The sequence below is a fragment of the Diplotaxodon limnothrissa genome, linkage group LG17 (genome assembly GCF_057381915.1).
Source record: "Diplotaxodon limnothrissa isolate DT_005_m linkage group LG17, D_limnothrissa_male_GT1.1, whole genome shotgun sequence".
Classification (NCBI taxonomy): Eukaryota; Metazoa; Chordata; class Actinopteri; order Cichliformes; family Cichlidae; genus Diplotaxodon; species Diplotaxodon limnothrissa.
Genome location: NC_140612.1, coordinates 21500447 through 21519394, shown reverse-complemented (window position 1 = coordinate 21519394; position 18948 = coordinate 21500447). Strand labels below are relative to the sequence as shown.

Sequence of the window (18948 nt, the reverse complement as noted above, 5' to 3'; positions counted from 1 at the left end):
CTGTGCAAAAGGCTTGAGCCAGCCCTGATTTCTTTATATTGTGTTTCTAACAGAGCCTCCCCAGAGCCCAGACCTCAACAGAGAACAAAACAGAAGGTAGCAAACACCCAAAGAAAAGCTTTGAATGTCCTTCAAAACCCCTGGAGAACTATTACTGAAGACTATTTAAAGAAATTACAGAAATCTTCCTCAGAGTTCTGAAGAATAAAGTTGGTCATACCTAATATTCACTTTCAAATGCATTAGAATTGTCCAAACGCTGTTTTTGCCTCATAAACTGTATTATCTTTGTTGACTTTATGCCATGAGGTAAATGTGTGAAGGAGACTTCTTACATAGAGAAGTCGACTGCACTTGCATAGACTGTTTAATAATCATATATTGTTCACATTGAAGGGGAACAACAAAAAGCTCCTCTTAGAAACTTTGTTTTCTGACTCTAACCCTACACAACACACACAAAAGCATAAATATCAGTGGGCAGTGACTTATAAAGTAAAACAAAAATGCTCACCACACGGAGATGACTTGCGTATCCTGTCCACTTATGTTTTCCTTTATCAAAGCTTTCCGTGACTGTGGTCAAATTAAATAATACTGATAATAATCCCAAACTAATAAACCAATGTAAACTCAGTTAGGGCCAACGTTAAATTCACTTTGATTGGTTTCATATAGCTTGCAGTGTTTATTTGTGGAGCTTTATATACGTATACAGTATAGATCTGTGTTCATAAGAGGCAGATTTGATTACAGCACTGTGACGTTCAGCAACAGGTTTAAAGTTCAGAACACATCAGCAGGTTGTGGCTTTTCATTACCGCTCACACGATGAGTGTAGTGGTCTTTCACGTTAATTGTTGCAACCTCATTATCTACTCTCCCATATGGAAAAGATATATATAAATCTTATAAAGTTTGTATCTGTCTTGTGTGAAACTTGTATGAAAAGCATATAAGAGTGAAAACAGATATAAGATCCCTTGAAAAATTATATAATGAAACTTGTATGTTTTGGATACTTCCTAAAACAATGTATGAAAGTAATGCGAAAGTGGCCACTTTCATGAGTAAATCATATATAAGTTTTTACTATTTCTTTTCCGTATGGGCTCCTTTCATAAAGGATGCTTTAGTGTCTCCTCTGTTAAAGACTGTTATAAAGGAAGTACCGAAGCATTTAGAGAACTGATGAGGTTGCTGCAAAGCAAAGATCTAACTAACTCGCCACATGCCGTCCTTCATGTGATCACAGTTCAAACATCACAATTACATGAGCTTGTATGTTTTTTCTGGTGAATGTTTTACTGTTTATTTCAAAGGATAAGTGAAGATGAAGGGAGCAGTGAGGTTTAAGGAGTCCTATTGGACTTGGTTAGCCTGTGGGATTCCAGTACCAGCCGGCCCAGCAGGTATCGGAGTCATCATGAGCTACAGGTAGGAACTGAAGGAATGAAGTTGTAGACACAGGCCGAAGAGTAGCTGCCCCTATCTTTGAGATAGGGTGAGGAGTTCAGTCATTTGGCAAGATCTCAGACATCCTCCTGAATGGCTGCTCCTCTACTTCGAAAACAAGCTGAGGTGGTTCAGACATCTGATTAGTATGCCTCCCAGGTGAAGAATTCTGGGCACATCCTACTAGGATTAGACCATAGAGCAGACCCAGGAGAGATTACATCTCTTGGCTGGCCTGGCAGGCATCGATGTTCTCTTGGATGAGGTGGAGGAGGTAGCTCAGGACAGGGAGGTCTGAGCTTCTCTGCTTAGGCTGCTGCCCCCATGACTCAGCCCCAGATAAGTGTAGAAAACTGACCCCTCTGTCTCAGCTCATTCCAATGAAACTCATTCTTCATTGAAATGATTTTCGCAATTTTCTGCAGGCCGTGACACAGTGAGCACGCAAGCTTTATGTTGTTTTTCTTCAGCCTTGTGGTCTGATGATAAATGACTAATTGCAGATGCCACCCACATCTTCACATCGACTGCTTGTGTTTGTGTGTGTTTGTCTGGCTCAGGATGCTCTCGCCGCCAGATGAATCCTTTCTGCCATGTTTGTTTGAGGAGAGCTGGAGTGATCTCTTAGGCTTGTTTGTGTGGGGAACACAGCAAATAATCCAGATTTATATCGAATACACTTGAGGAGAATTTCAGAAACTGTGAGTAAGACTGAAAAGAAGTTATTTCTGCTGTGTGTGAGGGAAATAACTGCCCTCATGTTAATTTATATATTGTTTTTCCTCCAGTCACTGTGAAATCGTTCAGGGTAATCCAGGTATCCAGGAGTTTTCATGTTTGCATGTAATATAGCAGGTCAGTCAGTCCATAGTGTCCTCGTAACTGTGTAGTAAAGGTTGGACATCAGTAAGACGACTTAGGTCAGGGACAATTATCAGGCCTCTCGGTCATGTTATGCCCGAAACAAACCCTGTGATGAGCCTCGCTGTCTTTATGCTAAGCTAACCAGGAATCATTTTTCTCAACCTGTGAGTCTTTATGATGATGACCACCTCTGATTATTCTGTATCTGTTGGCACAGGGTGTGCAGCAGATGTAAACTGCAACATTTCCCTGAGGCCGTCGCTGTTTGATGACTGACTCAGTGCGACTGTAATAAAACTCGGATCATGTCAGATCAGGTAATCCGGGAGCGCGAGTGACGGAGTTAAAGGAATTTATTCTGATCTGTCACAGAAATCCCTGCAGCTTCTCCAAAGTGGACATTAAAGTCTTAATCAGTACCAGGAGGTTTGGACCGAGCTCTGTGTGTGTGTGTGTGTGTGTGTGTGTGTGTGTGTGTGTGTGTGTGTGTGTGTGTGTGTGTGTGTGTGTGTGTGTGTGTGTGTGTGTGTGTGCATATTTATCCACCTTATCCACCTTAGCACAGAATATTCAAACCACAGAAGAATAAAAATCTGATTTTTATTCCTGCATGAAAGAAGAAACGAGATTTAAGTTTTAAAAGACGAGCTGACTAGGAGGTGAGTCACAACCTCACTTACTTACTTAGGTCTCTCTTTAGCACAGCAGTCCATCACAGCTTCACCATCCCTCTGATCCATCTGTCAGCCCCTCTCCCTGAACAAGACCCTGAGGTACAGAAACTCCATGTCAATGATGACGATCTAAAGAGGACGAGGAAGGTTTGGATAACTTTTTTCCTCCAAATACAGTAAATCATAATTTTAAAAATGCATTTTGTATTTATTCAGACTATCTTTGTCAGACACTATAATTTATGTAAGCTTGACAAATATGCATAAAACTAAGAAATCAGGAAGCAAATATTTTTTTCATGGCACTCTGACAACAGGCCAAATATCCCATATTCCCAGAGTACCCGCCCATATGGCGCCCCAAGGAATGAATGTCCACAAAGAATGTGTAGACTAGTTGGGCAAAGAACCAAACACACTTGAATATCCTCGAGAGGATAAAGAGCTGGATTTGGCCAATAGACAGACTCTCATCTCCATCACACACCTGCTCATAGAGGCTGAGGAGTATAATTCCCTTCCTGTACCCCCTTCTTCAACCCCAGCCTGCCAGGGGGGCAGCACAGGACAGTAAAAGATTGGATACATGCTGAGAAAAAAGTTACTTAGTAACCTGAAGACCTGAACATGATGCTGAGACTTGTAGAAGTAGAGATGGTGAGGGCGTCTTGACAGGAAGCAGCTTGTAAATAACATCCAGCAGCTTTAAAGCTCATTTAAGCCCATTAAGATTCTCTTTCTCTGTTACCTTCTGGTCAGCAATTTGTTTAAAAAGCAACAGTTACAACCTGAACTTGGCTGAGAGAAAAGACTTGGCCTTCGTCTGGCCTCTAAACATAATAAACAAATTCTGTATTATCCTAATTTATAGTCTTTAGATAATTTTCTAGTCTTGCTTTTACCAAACTTAATGATTTTTCTTCACGAATAATCTAAAGTAAAGGATTATAGTTCAGCGCTCTGACTGCAGAAACAGGATAATTGTGGCTGGAAAGCTTTTCTAAAGCGACTGGTGGGAGTGTGGTGTACTTGATGGCCGAGGGCGACTGAGCTTCTCAGTAACTCTCGCTCTCTCTGTCGTCTTTGGTCTCCTTGCTTCTGTTCTGAAATTAATTGTTCATTTTCCTCTTTTGCACAGCTCACGTTAGGGCTTGTGTGTAGGTGGGAGTATTCATGGTAAAAAAAAAGAAGACGAAAGGTTCAGATTTTTATCTTGTTTTCTGCACTGACTGCAGAACACCAGAGGGAAGTGGTGTCAGAGAGTTTATCTCACAACAAAATATTTTAAAAGCTGATATATAAGAGAAAGAACAATGTGTGGACCGAGTGAATTGTGTGTGCAGGAGTTAAGCAGCTTACAGTGGCAGGTCACATAAAACATCAGTGGCTTTGTGAAAAAGGAAATGAGCAGCCATCTCACCTGCATAAAAATGAGCTCCGCACACACACACACACACACACACACACACACACGTGAAACATTACCACCATTATCCCTTGTGTTTCTGAGTCATGGCATTGCTTAATAGTTATAACTTATAACAATAATAACAATAATGTTGTTTCATTGGAGTTCATTGGAGCCAGGGGTGAGCGTATTTGGACAAGAAAGTGAAATGCTACGTTATCTGCTAGCTGTTTTGAAAAGATGCAAACGTAAGTACATGAATGGGTACGACACAAAAGAATAAAGATATACAAAACAACTACAATAAGATGCAAAAGAATAATCAAACCATAGAAAACAACAAAAATAGATGAAAAGTAAATATAAAAAGAGGCAAAACTTTCAGATCACGTCATGCCTGTGAGGGGATGATCGTGCCAGACTTCCTTCTCCCTGTTCAGGAGATATTTTATTTATGAGAATTAGTCAGACAAATCAGAATCAGAATCAGAATCAGAATCAGAATCAGAATGGGGTTTATTGCCAAATGTTGAGCAGGTTTACAACATTAGGAAATTGCTGCGGTGCTTCAGTGCAAACATGGTGTCATAAATAACACTTAAATAGACATGGAAAAAATAAAAGTAGGGATAAGAATTAAAAGTGCTACGTGGAAAGATATGTGCATGAGATATACATGAGATATATACATGAGAGTAAGAATTAAGAGTGCTACGTTGAAAGATATATACATGAGTGCAGGTGGTGATCAGTGCCAAACATGGAATGATACAGTGAACACAGCGTAGGGTCATATGTTAGTGGCGGGGACAGTCATATGGTTATTGTTCATGTGCCCAACAGCAGAGGGGAAGAAACTGTTCTTATGGCGAGAGGTTCTGGTGCGAATGGACCGGAGCCTCCTGCCTGAGGGGAGCAGGTCAAACAGACTGTGTCCAGGGTGAGAAGGGTCAGCTGAGATCCGAGCTGCACGCCGCAATGTCCTGGAGGTGTACAGGTCCTGCAAAGATGGGAGTCTGCAGCCAATCACCTTCTCAGCAGAGCGCACAACACGCTGCAGTCTCTGTTTGTCCCTGATAGTGGCTCCAGCGTACCACACGGTGATGGAGGAGGTGAGGATGGACTCGATGATTGCAGTGTAGAACTGCATCATCGTCCGTGTTGGCAGGTTGAATTTCTTCAGCTGCCTCAGGAAGTACATCCTCTGCTGGGCTTTCTTGACGACGGAGGTGATGGTGGGCTCCCACTTCAGGTCCTGGGTGATGGTGGTACCCAGGAAGCGGAATGAGTCCACAGAGGTGATGGGGGTGTCAGTCAGGATGATGGGGTGGAGTGGGGCTGTGTGCTTCCTGAAGTCCACAATAATCTCCACTGTCTTCTGGGCATTCAGCACCAGGTTGTTGTGGCTGCACCAGGACACCAGACGTTCAACCTCCCTCCTGTAGGCAGACTCGTCCCCGTCCGAGATGAGTCCAATAACGGTGGTGTCATCTGCAAACTTGATTAGCTTGACAGACTGGTGGGCGGAGGTGCAGCAGTTGGTGTACAGGGAGAAGAGCAGAGGAGAAAGAACACAGCCCTGAGGGGAGCCGGTGCTGATGGTCCGAGAGTCCGAGACATTCTTTCCCAGCCTCACGTGCTGCTTCCTGTCCGTCAGGAAGTCAGTGATCCACCGGCAGATGGGATCAGGCACATTCATCTGGGAAAGCTTGCCTCGGAGATGGTCTGGAAGGATGGTGTTGAAGGCAGAGCTGAAGTCCACAAACAGGATCCTGGCGTAGGTTCCTTGGGAGTCCAGATGCTGCAGGACGAAGTGTAGGGCCATGTTGATGGCGTCGTCTACAGACCTGTTGGCTCTATATGCAAACTGCAGGGGGTCCAGGAGGGGGGCCGTGAGGGTCCTGAGATGGGAGAGAACTAGGCGCTCAAAGGACTTCATGACCACAGATGTCAGAGCCACGGGTCTGTAGTCATTTAGTCCAGTGATCCTAGGTTTCTTGGGGACAGGGATTATGGTGGAGGACTTGAAGCAGGCAGGCACATGACATGCCTGCAGTGAGGAGTTGAAAATGCCAGAAAACACTGGGGCCAGCTCGTTTGCACAGTGTCTGAGTGTGGCAGGAGACACACCGTCTGGGCCGGGAGCTTTCCGAGCATTCAGGTTCTTAAACTGCTTCCTCACATCTGCTTCATGAATATGAAGAGTTGTGGTGGGAGGAGGTGGTGTGAAATCCTCTTTTGTGTGGGGTGAGGAGGGGGGTGTTGTAGGTGAACGGTTTGAAGGTGGTGATGGCTCTATGGAGGGGGGAGAGGTGGGGGAATTAGTGTCCAAAGTGTCTCTATTGTTGGGGTCGTTGGAGGTGTGAAGGCTGCCTGATGGCTCGTCAAAACGGCAGTAAAAGTCGTTAAGGGTGTTGGCCAAGAGCAAGTCGTCAGTGGAGTGGGGGGTTTTAGGCTTGTAGTTGGTGATATTCCTAAAACCTTTCCACACAGAGGCCGAGTCATTCTCTGAGATCTGCTGCTGCATCTTCTCAGAGTGCTGATGTTTAGCGATGTCCACTTCTTTAGTGAACCTGTACTTGGCCTCTCTGTAGCAGTCCCTGTCTCCGCTTCTGAACGCCTTTCTCTTTTCCAGCCACAGCTTTTTGAGTTTAGGAGTAAACCAGGGTTTGTCATTGTTATAACTCACCCTGGTGCGTGATGGCACAATGCTGTCCTCACAGAAGTGGATATAGGAGGTGACAGTGTCCGTAAACTCGTCCAAGCTGTTAGAAGCAGCCTTCATTGTGTCCCAGTCTGTAGACTCCAAACACGTGCGAAGCTCCTCCACAGCCTCGTTGCTCCACAGTTTTTTAGTCCTCACGACAGGTTTGGAGAGCTTCAGCCTCTGTCTGTACGCGGGGATTAGGTGGATCATGACGTGGTCAGAAAGTCCGAGTGAAGCGCGGGGCACCGCGCGATAGGCCCCGCTGATCGTGCTGTAACAGTGGTCCAATGTCCTCTCCTCTCTGGTCGGGCATTTAATATACTGCTTGTATTTTGGAAGCTCATGGCTCAGATTGGCTTTGTTAAAGTCCCCAAGAGCAATGATGAGAGAGTCCGGGAATGTCCGCTCCGTGTGGAGAATCTGCTCCGCGAGTGCGCACTGAGCTGCCTGCGCATCTGCGTCTGGCGGGATGTAAACAGCGGCCAGGATGAATGAAGCGAACTCCCGCGGAGAATAAAACGGTTTGCAGTGGATAAAAAGATATTCCAGAGAGGAAGAGCAGTGCTGAGCAATCACTGTCACATCTGTGCACCAGCCACTATTGATGTAGAAGCAGAGACCTCCACCTTTGGACTTACCGGAGAGAGCGGCCTGCCGGTCCGCGCGCAGCAGATGGAAGCCCTCCAGTTTGAGCGCGCAGTCTGGGATGTTCTCACTGAGCCACGACTCCGTAAAACATAAGACACAGGAGGAGGCAAAGTCTCTGTTCATGCTTCTCATCAGGGCCAATAGTTTTACACTCAGAGTTTCTTGATTTTCACAATGAAGGACAATTTATGAACCAGTATGATGACATATATATTTTAAGCAGCAAGGGGCAGCTGTGGATCAGGAAGTCTACCAATCAGAACCAAAGTTTGAGTGTGTGCACGAAAGTTAGACGAGGCATTTAGGTATAGAAGTGTGTGTGTGTGTGTGTGTGTGTGTGTGTGTGATTGGTTGTAAGCGTAGAAAAGCGTTATATAAGTGCCAAACCATTTACCCAGGAACAGTCACAGACACATCTCGACCTCTCTAAGTGGAGTTTCTATGCTCAGCCACAGACACTCTGAGTCAAGCTGACATCGAAGGTTAAGGTCTTGAGATTTGATGAAATCTCAAGCATGTCTTTTCCGCAAGAATCTTTTAGGCCAAAAGTGAGGCAGGCGTTTCAATAACCTTTATTGCTCCACAATCCGGTTAATAATACATTTCAACTGAAACCAAAGGCAGTGAGGTCTTTGAGTGAGTGCAATTTTTTGTTGAATCTCAAGGTGAGAAAAGAAGGGAGAAAGTTTGGTTAACACTCTGTGTCCTTGTGGACTTATTGCATAAATATAGAGACCCTGAGCATCTATTTCAGGTCTGCAGACCCTGACTGGTGTTTTTCTGCCCAACACAGATAAGCCTGAGCAACAGGAAGCTATACAGCAAACACAACCATTAGGTCCCTGCTCTTAATGGATGCAAAGAGCATGCGATGCATATGTTGGTGCCACAGTGAGGCAGCTGATACAATCAACTGGGTTATTTAAAGCAGGAATCAAACAAAATGAGGAAACAGTTTAGAATGATTAAAAGCAATAGTTCAAGGAAAGTATATTCTCAGGGGCATTATCCAGTACCTCCATGTGTGGTGTGTGGTTTTTTTCTTCTTTTTTTTGGTTTGATTGTTGATGTTTCTTCTGATTCAAGCAATCACAGAAAGGCAGGAACACACACCCACACAAACAAACACTACAAGATTCAAAACATCTGTCAGTAAGAGTGCAAAACAATCAAAAACAGACAAAATAGCCACACAAAATCAAAGAAAAATGCAAAGGAAAAAAAAAGAGGGAAGATATGTTAAAACAAACAAACAAATAAAACATGTAAAAACAGTCGCAAAAGAAGCAAAGACTAAAGACGATGCACAAAATAAAAACAGAAAAGAAGAGAAACTCGTGCAAAAAGATGCACAACAGCATCAACTAGAAAGGGCACAAAACAATCACAAACAGACAAAATTATCAGAGTTATGCAAAACAATGGCAAAAAGATGTTAAACTAGTAATAATGATGGAATGTCACAGCAAATGGATGGAAAACTACCAAAAAACAAAAGACACAAAATCAAAGAGAAGACACACAACAATATATTCATCTAAAAAATCCTCGAAAGAGTAGTTGTCAAACAGCTAACAGATCATCTGCAAAGGAGAGACTTATTTGAAGGGTTTCAGTCAGGTTTCAGAGCTCATCACAGCACAGAAACAGCTTTAGTGAAGGTTACAAATGATCTTCTTATGGCCTCTGACAGTGGACTCATCTCTGTGCTTGTCCTGCTAGACCTCAGTACAGCGTTCGGTACTGTTGACCACAATATCCTATTAGAGCGATTAGAACATGCTGTAGGTATTACAGGTACTACGCTGCAGTGGTTTGTATCATATCTATCTAATAGACTCCAATTTGTTCATGTAAATGGAGAGTCCTCTTCACACACTGAGGTTAATTATGGAGTTCCACAGGGTTCAGTGCTAGGACCAATTCTGTTTACATTATACATGCTTCCCTTAGGCAGTATCATTAAACGGCATACCATACATTTTCACTGCTATGCTGATGACACTCAACTTTGTTTATCCATGAAGCCAGATAACACACACCAATTAGTTAAACTGCAGGAATGTCATAAAGACCTGGATAACCTCTAATTTTCTACTTCCTAATTGGGGTTATTGTACTCTGTCCTAAAAATCTAAGAAATATGCTATCTAATCAGATTCTTATTCTGGATGGCATTACCTTGGCCTCCAGTAATGCTGTGAGGAATCTTGGAGTCATTTCTGACCAGGATATGTTCTTCAATGTGCATATTAAACAAATATGTCAGACTGCTGTCTTCCATTTGCACAATATCTCTAAAATTAGAAACATCCTGTCTTAGAGTGATGATGAAAAACTAGTTCATTCACTTTTTACCTTCCTGACTTCTCTCTCCCTTCGTCTGTGTTTTGTTCTGTCTCCCTTTATTTTCTTCTTTTTCCCCTCACCCCTAACTGTTCATGGTGGATGGCTGGCCCATTCTGAGCCTGGTTATGTCGGGGGTTTCTTCCTTTTAAGGAGTTTTTCTTTCTCATCATCACAAAGTGCTTGCACATAGGGGGTCATCTGATTGTTGTGGTTTTCTCCACTAATTTAAGCTTTTTACCCTACCTTTGTAAGCATCTTGAGGTGACTCGTGCTGGGATTTGGGGCTAAATAAACCTGAATTGAATTGAATTGAATAGCATAAAATGCCAACATGAAGATGAAGGAAAACAAAAGAAACACACAAAATAACAAGAGTAATGTGAAACAATGGCAAAAAGATGCAAAACTACTAACAAAAACACATGTCAATCAACCACAGAGGTGTAAAAAAAAGCCACAAAAGGAACAATAAATGAGGCATAACTACCACAGAAATTTAAAATGTTCACAAACAACCTTTAAATGACTTTTAGTGATTAGGAGACGTAGAAGATGTAAGAACAAAACAATACTTGGAAAAACTCTTTGTTTCTTGTTTGTTTTATGTTGTGGATCGTCCTGTGTCTCCATTTGGTCAATAAACCCCACAGTTCTGAAATATTTTTGTTTTCACTTAAATTTTGTCTTCATTTGGAGGTCAGTTTTGTGAAAAAAAGTGAGTGAACCTCAGGACTGTGCTGGTCTGACTTCTTGTTTCTTGTTCGACTGTGGAGCTGTTAGAGAGCAGATCTGAGACACTCTGCTGCCACCTAGTGCTAATTAAACAAGTACAAAAACAGCAAAACATGAAAAAGAGCCACTTTATTGTACTGTATTCAACTTTGTAGCATTTTCTATTTAATTGTGTCGCTTTTGTAAATTTTTCCTTATGGTGCAGTTTTATTTTGTGATTTTTTATTGTGTTTAATTGAGCTCTTTTGCTTTATTTAAGCTATTTGTTGTGTTAAATAATCGAAAATTAAATATTAGTAAATCCATCATGCACATCAACATGATGAACATTAAATAAAATGAATAAGACACCAAACCCGATTTGTTATTCTAGTGTACTTGTACATTGTATAGAGTGTATATTCTTGCGTTTTTAATCAACGTTTATGTGGATTTCTCTCTCAAGTCAAAATGAAGGGACAACTGGCTGATTCTTGCAAGAATTATTTTTACAGTCGCTTTCTGTTTGTGCAGCTCATTATCAAATACAGCCAGCAGGTGGCGTCAAATAACCATAAACTCAGTTTTAAAAGGCTGTGCGGCTTCTGTCTGAGCTGATATCACGCTGCTCCATTCATACAGTCCAAATGCAGCAGAAAGAGTGTGAAGTCATTTTTTTTTTACTTATGTTTAAAAACAGAAATTATAGCCTGTTGGCTACTTCCTCTGTGGATCTCCTGCAAAGAATCATACATTCATGTATTTGTCATCTTAGAAATTCTTTTGACGGTGACTGCAGAGATACGTAGTGTTTTAGACAGGTTTCTCTTATCAGTATACAACAAAGACCTCTCAGTGCCAGATGCACCTGTACAGACCGCAGAGGTCTCTAGTCTGTTCCAGGGGCCCAGTCGGAAGCTAAAGATCCTCCTGATTTTATTTGAGTTTTGACTTCCTTCAAACTGCTTTTTCTGTGTTTTTCTGTTACTTTGTCCACAGTTAACTGTCTTCCAGTGTTTGTTTTATCCTGCTGGTGAAGCTCTCTGGAGTTTACAGAGTGCTATAAGCTCATTATTATTGTTGTTGTTATATCATTTTAAATAGAAAGATTAAACACCCCCAAGAGGTCACGGCACATGCCTGCCCCTCCCTGAGCCTGGTTTTGCTGGAGGTTTCTTCCTGTTAAAAGGGAGTTTTTCCTTCCCTCTGTGGCCATGTGCTCACTGATCTGATTGTTGAGGTTTTTTCTGTATTTTTGTGGGGGTTTATCTTACAATATTAATCACCCAGAGGCAACTGTTGTTGTGATTTAGCACTACTGAATTGGAGAAATAAAACATGAAAAAATTGAATGTAATTTTCTTTAACAGATGCTCCTGGACACACTCTCTCTCTCTCTCTCTCTGACTCACTGGCCGCCGAAGCTGTCAATCATGCATCCGGTTCCGCCTACCGCGCGGACACACCCATTTCCTCACCGGCATTTCATTTATTTATTTATTTATTTCCCCCCTTATTGGAATTATCTGCACGCGCGCAGGGCTGGTGCGTCTGCGCGTGCCGGTCACGGCGGGGTGAGGATAACATTTAAACAGGGACACTCGACCCTCTGTGTGCGCGCGCGCGCGTATGCGTGTGTGGTCCAGCGCACGTCTACCTAGTGGGCGTGTTCCCGCTCCTCCCTCCCTGCAGACCGGTGCATGCGTGTGCACGCGCGCGAGTGTGATTGCACGCGGTGAAGTCGGGCTTCTTCTTTTTTTTTTTTCTTTTTTTTCCAAGTTTAATCAGCTGGTTGTTCGTCCTCGCGGCGGCGGCGGCGTCTGCGGTCACGAGTGGGTAATTTCTCTCTGAGTGTGCGTGATTCCCCCCTCCTCCTCCTCCTCCTCCTGCTGCTGCTCCTCAGCGTGGAGAGGTGCGGGGCCACTGCTGGCTGTGTTGTTGCGGCACTGGATGGATCCGAGCATGTTTGCGGGTGAAGCCTCGGGCGGTGCACGCGGAGGGAAATAATTTTCTTCTTGTTCTTCTTGTGTGTTTTTTTTTTCTTCTTCTTCTTCCTGTCTACCTGCCGGTCAGTCACCTGCGCTGTGGCGACATGTCAAACTCAAACAAAAGCAAGAAGGACAAAGAAATCCTTGCTGAATACGAGAGCCATGTGAAAGGTAAGCTGATTTCTCGTCATGTGTGAACATCTCCACGCGCATCTGCACCTAAATCTCCCTGTCACACCCACCCTTTTTTCTCTCACCTTTGCATGCTCACGTTAAACTCTCTCTCACACACACACACCTGTGTGCCAGCACGTTCACCGCTCATGCATTGAGTCCCGTGCAGGGTGTGTTTGTAGGGGAGCTGACACCTCACCGTGAGACGTCAGGATTTCTGGGTTCATCCTGAGTGCTGCATGGCGCCTGAGGGGGAGAGGAGGAGGAGGAGGAGGAGGAAGAAGAGGGGTGTATGTATTCTGCAGATCCTCTTGATCTTTTTCACCCACTGTCTGTGTGTGTGTGTGTGTGGTTTTACGCTCAGATCTGAGGCAAGTGGCTGTCTGGTATTTGTATTCCTCTGAGACTGTGACTGCAGCAGCGTGTGTGTGCACCCCTACCCCAGGGACACGCTCAGGTGATGATGATGATTGGGAAAAACTCTTAAATAGTGGTTTCCATGATTGTGGGACAACCCCCTCTCCTCCTCTTCCTCCTTCCATCCCTGCTCCGATGGGGCGGGCGAGTCAAATGACCTTTTATGAAAAGCTCTTTACAAGCTGCTTCATTTTCATTTCATGAAGCAGGGTGGATGATGGGAGATCAGCCAAAATCCACCTGTGTCTACGTCTGTGTGTTTGTGTGTGTGTTCCTCTTTACCTCCAAATGTCTGACCTTTTAACAGCCTCATTCAAACGCCTGCAAAATGCCAGCAGCATCTCATTTTTGTGCAGCTCCACATGGCTCCTCACACTCAGGCTGCCATCTTCACTTGTCACCTACGCCCACGCTTTAAAAGGAGCCGCTCATGTTTTCTCACCTCAATCACATGCCGAATCTTTGGAAATGTTCAAAATCCAAGCACCTTCATTCAAGAATCCTGCCTCTGCCCTGTGTGTGTGTGTGTGTGTGTGTGTGTGTGTGTGTGTGTGTGTGTGTGTGTGTGTGTGTGTGTGTTTCATACCTTTTCCAATGAATCGACACAGACTTTGAGTGATTACATTTAATGGAGAGTGGCCATTACAGCCCCCAAGAGTGGAGTGTGTGTGTGTGTGTGTGACTGTGTGTTGTTTGTGGTTGCTTGTGTTTGTGTGCCCTCGCCTTGGCGTCTTGCCAGAACGCGCTCGGGGATGCCCTGCATCATAATGACCGCTCTGATAAAGCCCCCTGCTGCTCCTCCTTCTCCGGACGGCCGACTATCTCGGTGCCCCTGTCGCCTCCTGCCGAGAGCCAAACGTATAGATCCACCATTGTAACTATGTGCTTTCCAAGTCTGCCTCCCTGCTCTGCCTCCTGATTGGTGGATGCAGGAGGTGGTGTGTAATGTATACACAGGAGGTGGCTGCTGCCGCTGGGGAGGTGGGGTCTACTCACTGAGGTGAGTTGAGCCTGATGTAAAGGTAGTGGTGGAGATTATGCACAGTGCTGACAATACATATTTGGAACTGCACTGAGCACACTCACCCCGTCACCTCATCTCCAGCGTGTCACGCTTCCTCTGGCTGAACGAGCGAGATGAGGAACGTTTTAATGAGAAAAAGGAGGGGGAAAGGGAAAAAAGGAGCTCTGCAGGAGGAGAGGAGAGGCAGATATAAAGTGTTTCCTGCTGCAACGGCTGCAAGTTTGGGTTTTTTTTTTTTTTTTGCCTGCGCCTGCACGCAGCTGATTAGTAACTTCACATCTGCATACCTGCAGGACAGACACACCAACATACAGACAGGCAGACAGGTGAATAATTACAGAAGAGGGAAGGAAGTGACTCTTCACTTTAAATGCTCTGAAGTGCCAAATGAGAGGCCCCGATCACCGTGCACGTACGTTCATCTGTGTGTGAATTTCTTAATGATGATCCAGCACTACTCTGCCCCTGTGTCCTTGAACCTGGTTGTCGTGGTAACAACCACGGCGTGAGCTTCCTGTTCTTCTGACATCATGCTCACACATGCTGTATTTATAGGACGGCAAGCGTGAGGATGGTTTGAAGGATAATGGCACAAAGTCACTTTTCAAGGTGCTCGGCAGGTCAGCACAGAGGGCTTGCAGCAGTTTTGTCTCTGCATTTTCAGGGCAGTGTGCGATAGAAGAGACGGTAGCAGAGGCAGAAAACTGTTCAGCATATTGTTAAAGAATTAGATTTCTTTGATCTGTGCAAAGATCTTAAACCTTTCAGTAAATACTCTGGCACCATCCACTTTCCTGTATCTACAGAGCTAAGTCTGAAATACAAAACTGCTGATATGAATGTATTAAAATGTCAGCTTTAGCAGCATGTTGTTTACTTTATAGGGACAATATGTTGGTTAGAGATCCCCACCCAGATAGCAGTTTTAGTACAAATAGCTCCAGGGACAGGAACCATCCATTTTTCTTAAGCTCTTATTCAGTTCAGGGTCCTTAAAGACCAGATCCTCTCCAATCTGTAATAAGACAAGAGGCAGGGTACACCTTGGGCCAAAGCATCTCCAGTGCTTCTGCGTTGTTTAGTTCAGGCCATGTAGACCAGGTAAAGTTACAGAGCGGAGTTGTGCTGACTCCATAACTACGCAGTTTTAAGCCTTCTCTGACATTAACATCAGCAACAAAAAAAACGTGTGCCGGGAGCTTCATTGCATGGGTTTTCATGGCCGAGCAGTTCCTTTAAGTGTGACATGAAGGTGGCTCAACCTCACTGATGCTGCACATCACATGGTCAGATGGTGTCGTAAACCTCCTCCTGCCTTCTCCTACCCTTTTTGAACTACACTTACTCTCTATAATCGGAAGAATATGCAGAATTTCTAGATGATGCATGAAATTTCGTATTTGTAGCTGTTTGTCTTGATTTGCTTGAGCGAGATATCAGTGTATGCAGGTAAGCTATCCATGTGGTGACAAAAGATATCAAAAGCATTGCCAACTATCACATGAGGATTTAACCCTTTTAAAAATATTTTTCTGCATTCAGAGTTGAACTATTAACAGGCAGGAAGTTTCGGTCCAGACAGGCGATGTCCACGCTTGATGTTCCAAAAGAATAAAATTTCTACTTGTAGAGCTTACACCTTTGTGTGTTGGATCGCGATCTTTATGCCCTGGAAGTCCCGAAACACTGGCTATTAGTCCAAGATGCTCAGTAACCAGACTGAATCAATGGGTTCCCAGATTTCACCACAACAGTATAAAAGTGCAGAAGAATGTCGATGGTACTACTACTCGTTCTAGCTCTTTTTTGTTTCTTACTGTTAGTGTCTGGATCTTTCACACAAAGAACTCACAACACTCAGCTTTCAGTCTGTTTGTGCCATTCCAGTCCTACTCCAAAGCTGTTCTTAAACAGTCCGTTTGAACATTAAACCATTTTTGACCTCCCAGCTCTCTTGCACAAAGTTCTTGTGATGTCCAGTTGCAGTAAAATAAGAATAGAGCAGGTATTTGACTGGAAAACAGCCTGGAATGAAACTGCTCAGCATTTCCAGTATTGAGAACCAGCATGAAGTGGGCTCTGTCCTGTTTTGTGTACAACATTGGGCTTTATTGACCAGATTGTCCAGCCATTTTCCAGAGTTCATGTGTGAAAATAGCTTATGAGTGCCTGAAAAATCAGTAGTAGGACTCTTTGTAGCTGAAGGTAGTTCAGTTCTTTATGACTAGCTGGATGGTGAGGCTCATTATCATGCTGCAGAATGATGATCAATCAAATAGCTCCCTAAAGGCCATTTGAGGGTTTCACTGCGCCTGTTGAAGCTGGCCTGATCTTCTCACTGCCAGGTCGCCATTACTGCACAGATGCATGAAACAAGTCTGAGTGCCTCCAATTTTAGAAGCACATAATGAAAGCTCATGCGAATGCAACTTTTGCACAGAAAAGGTTTCTCCATAAAATTAACAAAGAAAGGGTCAAGATAGATAAAAGTCGCCATGATTAATAATTCTTGAAGAATAATTCATAAAGCCTCATCAACCATCTGAAAGATGTCTTCGGCCATTTTAAGGAAGTACACAAGAAAGAGGAAGTCAGCCAACTGGAAACAGAAAGAGGAGTAATTTGGTCTCTAAAATGTATAGAATGGTGAAATCGCATTGCAAATTCTCAGAGTGCAAAATAGTTCACATTTTATTGTGTTACAAAACAAATCTTCAGTGTTTGAGAAGCTGGTAGAGAGAAACCACAGAATTAAGTCAAGACACATGCACCAATTTACTTCCACATCACTTTTCCAAAGCTTTCACAGTAGGGTTTATTCGATTTACTTGTTAGCTTCTTTCTCCATTTTGAGCCTAGTGAGTTAAACACCCAGTTCGCCAAAGCTGAACACACTCTTCTGGATGAGAAAGGAGACCAACCGAGAAGGGCTGTTACTCTGAATAAAGCCCCTGGAGATCGTTTTAACGTACGTAAGCCATTACCAACCTACAGACTACTGTGGCCCAGTTTTAAATATGAAGATCTTTTAAAGCCCCTTTTGCTAAAATGAGTCATTTCACTTGGCTGATTTATTTTTAAAATTATTATTATTGTATATTGTACATGACCATTTGCAGGCACATGCAGTACTTTTTCATTTTGTTCCATATAAAACTGTGACGACTGGTAGATTTAGATTTTTTTCAGTGTTCAAACATAAACTTGAATTTTTAATAAAATATGTTGTATTCTGTTCTGTTTGTTGACAAAGACAGCCTTGTGGGTCAATGCAGGTCTGTTCTTTGACACAAAGTCCTAATTTTAAATAAACTAACTAAAAAGGCAGGTTTTTGTGCATAAACCAGTCTTTTTCTACTTTATTTGTTTTTCAATTCTCAGCCGTTTGGGATCTCGTCCATGCTCTAATCTCACAAACACAGAGCAACAAAGGTGATTAAAAATTAATCTCACTTAACTTTATCCAGGACTCCATAACAGAGACGCAGGTAATCTAAATTTAGGATGATGCTGATGGTGTGTAGATGCACAAACGTAAAAGTTTTCATGCGATTAAGAAGCATTTAAATTGACTATTACTCTAATAAAGGTCGCTTTGAACAAATAAAATGGATGTATCAATAATTATACATTCACTTCATTCTTATTTTGTGGTTTTGTGCTCTGACCTCTGACTGTGCATGACCCGAGCACGCCATCCCCGGTGCAAAAGGAATAAAACGAGCTCCAGGGAGCTTTCAGATCAAATCAGTCCACAGATTTAACAAGACAAATTCTTTACACTCTAGGTAACTCCTGCATGCTTTCCCCTTTGTCAGTGTTTTACTACGTTATTCTGCGCTGACTGTAGCTCGTCTGATCAAAGAGGGTGAGTCTAGTCGTCGGGGTGCTACGAGGACACGCGAGGAGGTTTCTAAGAAGAGGCATTTCAGAGATCAAAAGGTACGCACGGCGGATATCCTCTTTCACTCTCAGTTGACTGTGATCCCAGCCAAGAAGTTTCATTTATATAATCTCGCCTCCTCGGTGGATCTGTTTGAATCCTCCTTCTCTTCTGCAAAAGCAAGCCTCATATTTTTGTATTCCTATAAAGCAAACACAGAAACACAGACATCTTCTTTAGGACATTTTTGTTAATTCATCACGAAGTGTTTGGTTTTTAGATCTACTGATTATAGTCAAAAATGCAAATAATCCAAACAACACTTAGTTTCCTGTCATATTAGACAAAGTAAGGCTTTGTGTTCTTCTCTTTAGAATAAACCAGATTGTACCCTCCTTTTAAATCTTTGCTTGTAAAACAACTTTGTGTTGCATTGTTGAATAGACTCAGTGTTGCCTGATATAACCTGAGATGGGAATGTTTCTAATTATCATACTCTCTTCAAGCAACCTTCTTCTTTGGTATTGGCTGGTTTTAAAGATTTTTCTTCAGGGTTGTCTGGCTTTTTAAAAAATTATTATTACCTTAAATTGTTCTCTGCAGTTTTTCAGAAACGTCCGTCATTTTTTTCCAAAATTTCCTTCCA

The 18948-nt window shown here is 43.1% G+C and overlaps 1 protein-coding gene across 2 annotated transcripts in view; it reads left to right on the top strand.

Annotated features, from left to right (window-relative positions):
- The first annotated feature begins 12908 nt into the window (after positions 1 to 12908).
- LOC146614977 (SLIT-ROBO Rho GTPase-activating protein 1-like) overlaps positions 12909 to 18948 on the top strand; it is a 39790-nt gene continuing 33750 nt past the window's right edge. For both annotated transcript variants that reach the window (XM_085376707.1, XM_085376706.1), the window contains exon 1: positions 12909 to 12975. In XM_085376707.1, the coding sequence (XP_085232833.1) occupies positions 12909 to 12975 (67 nt within the window). The remainder of the gene's footprint in view (positions 12976 to 18948) is intronic.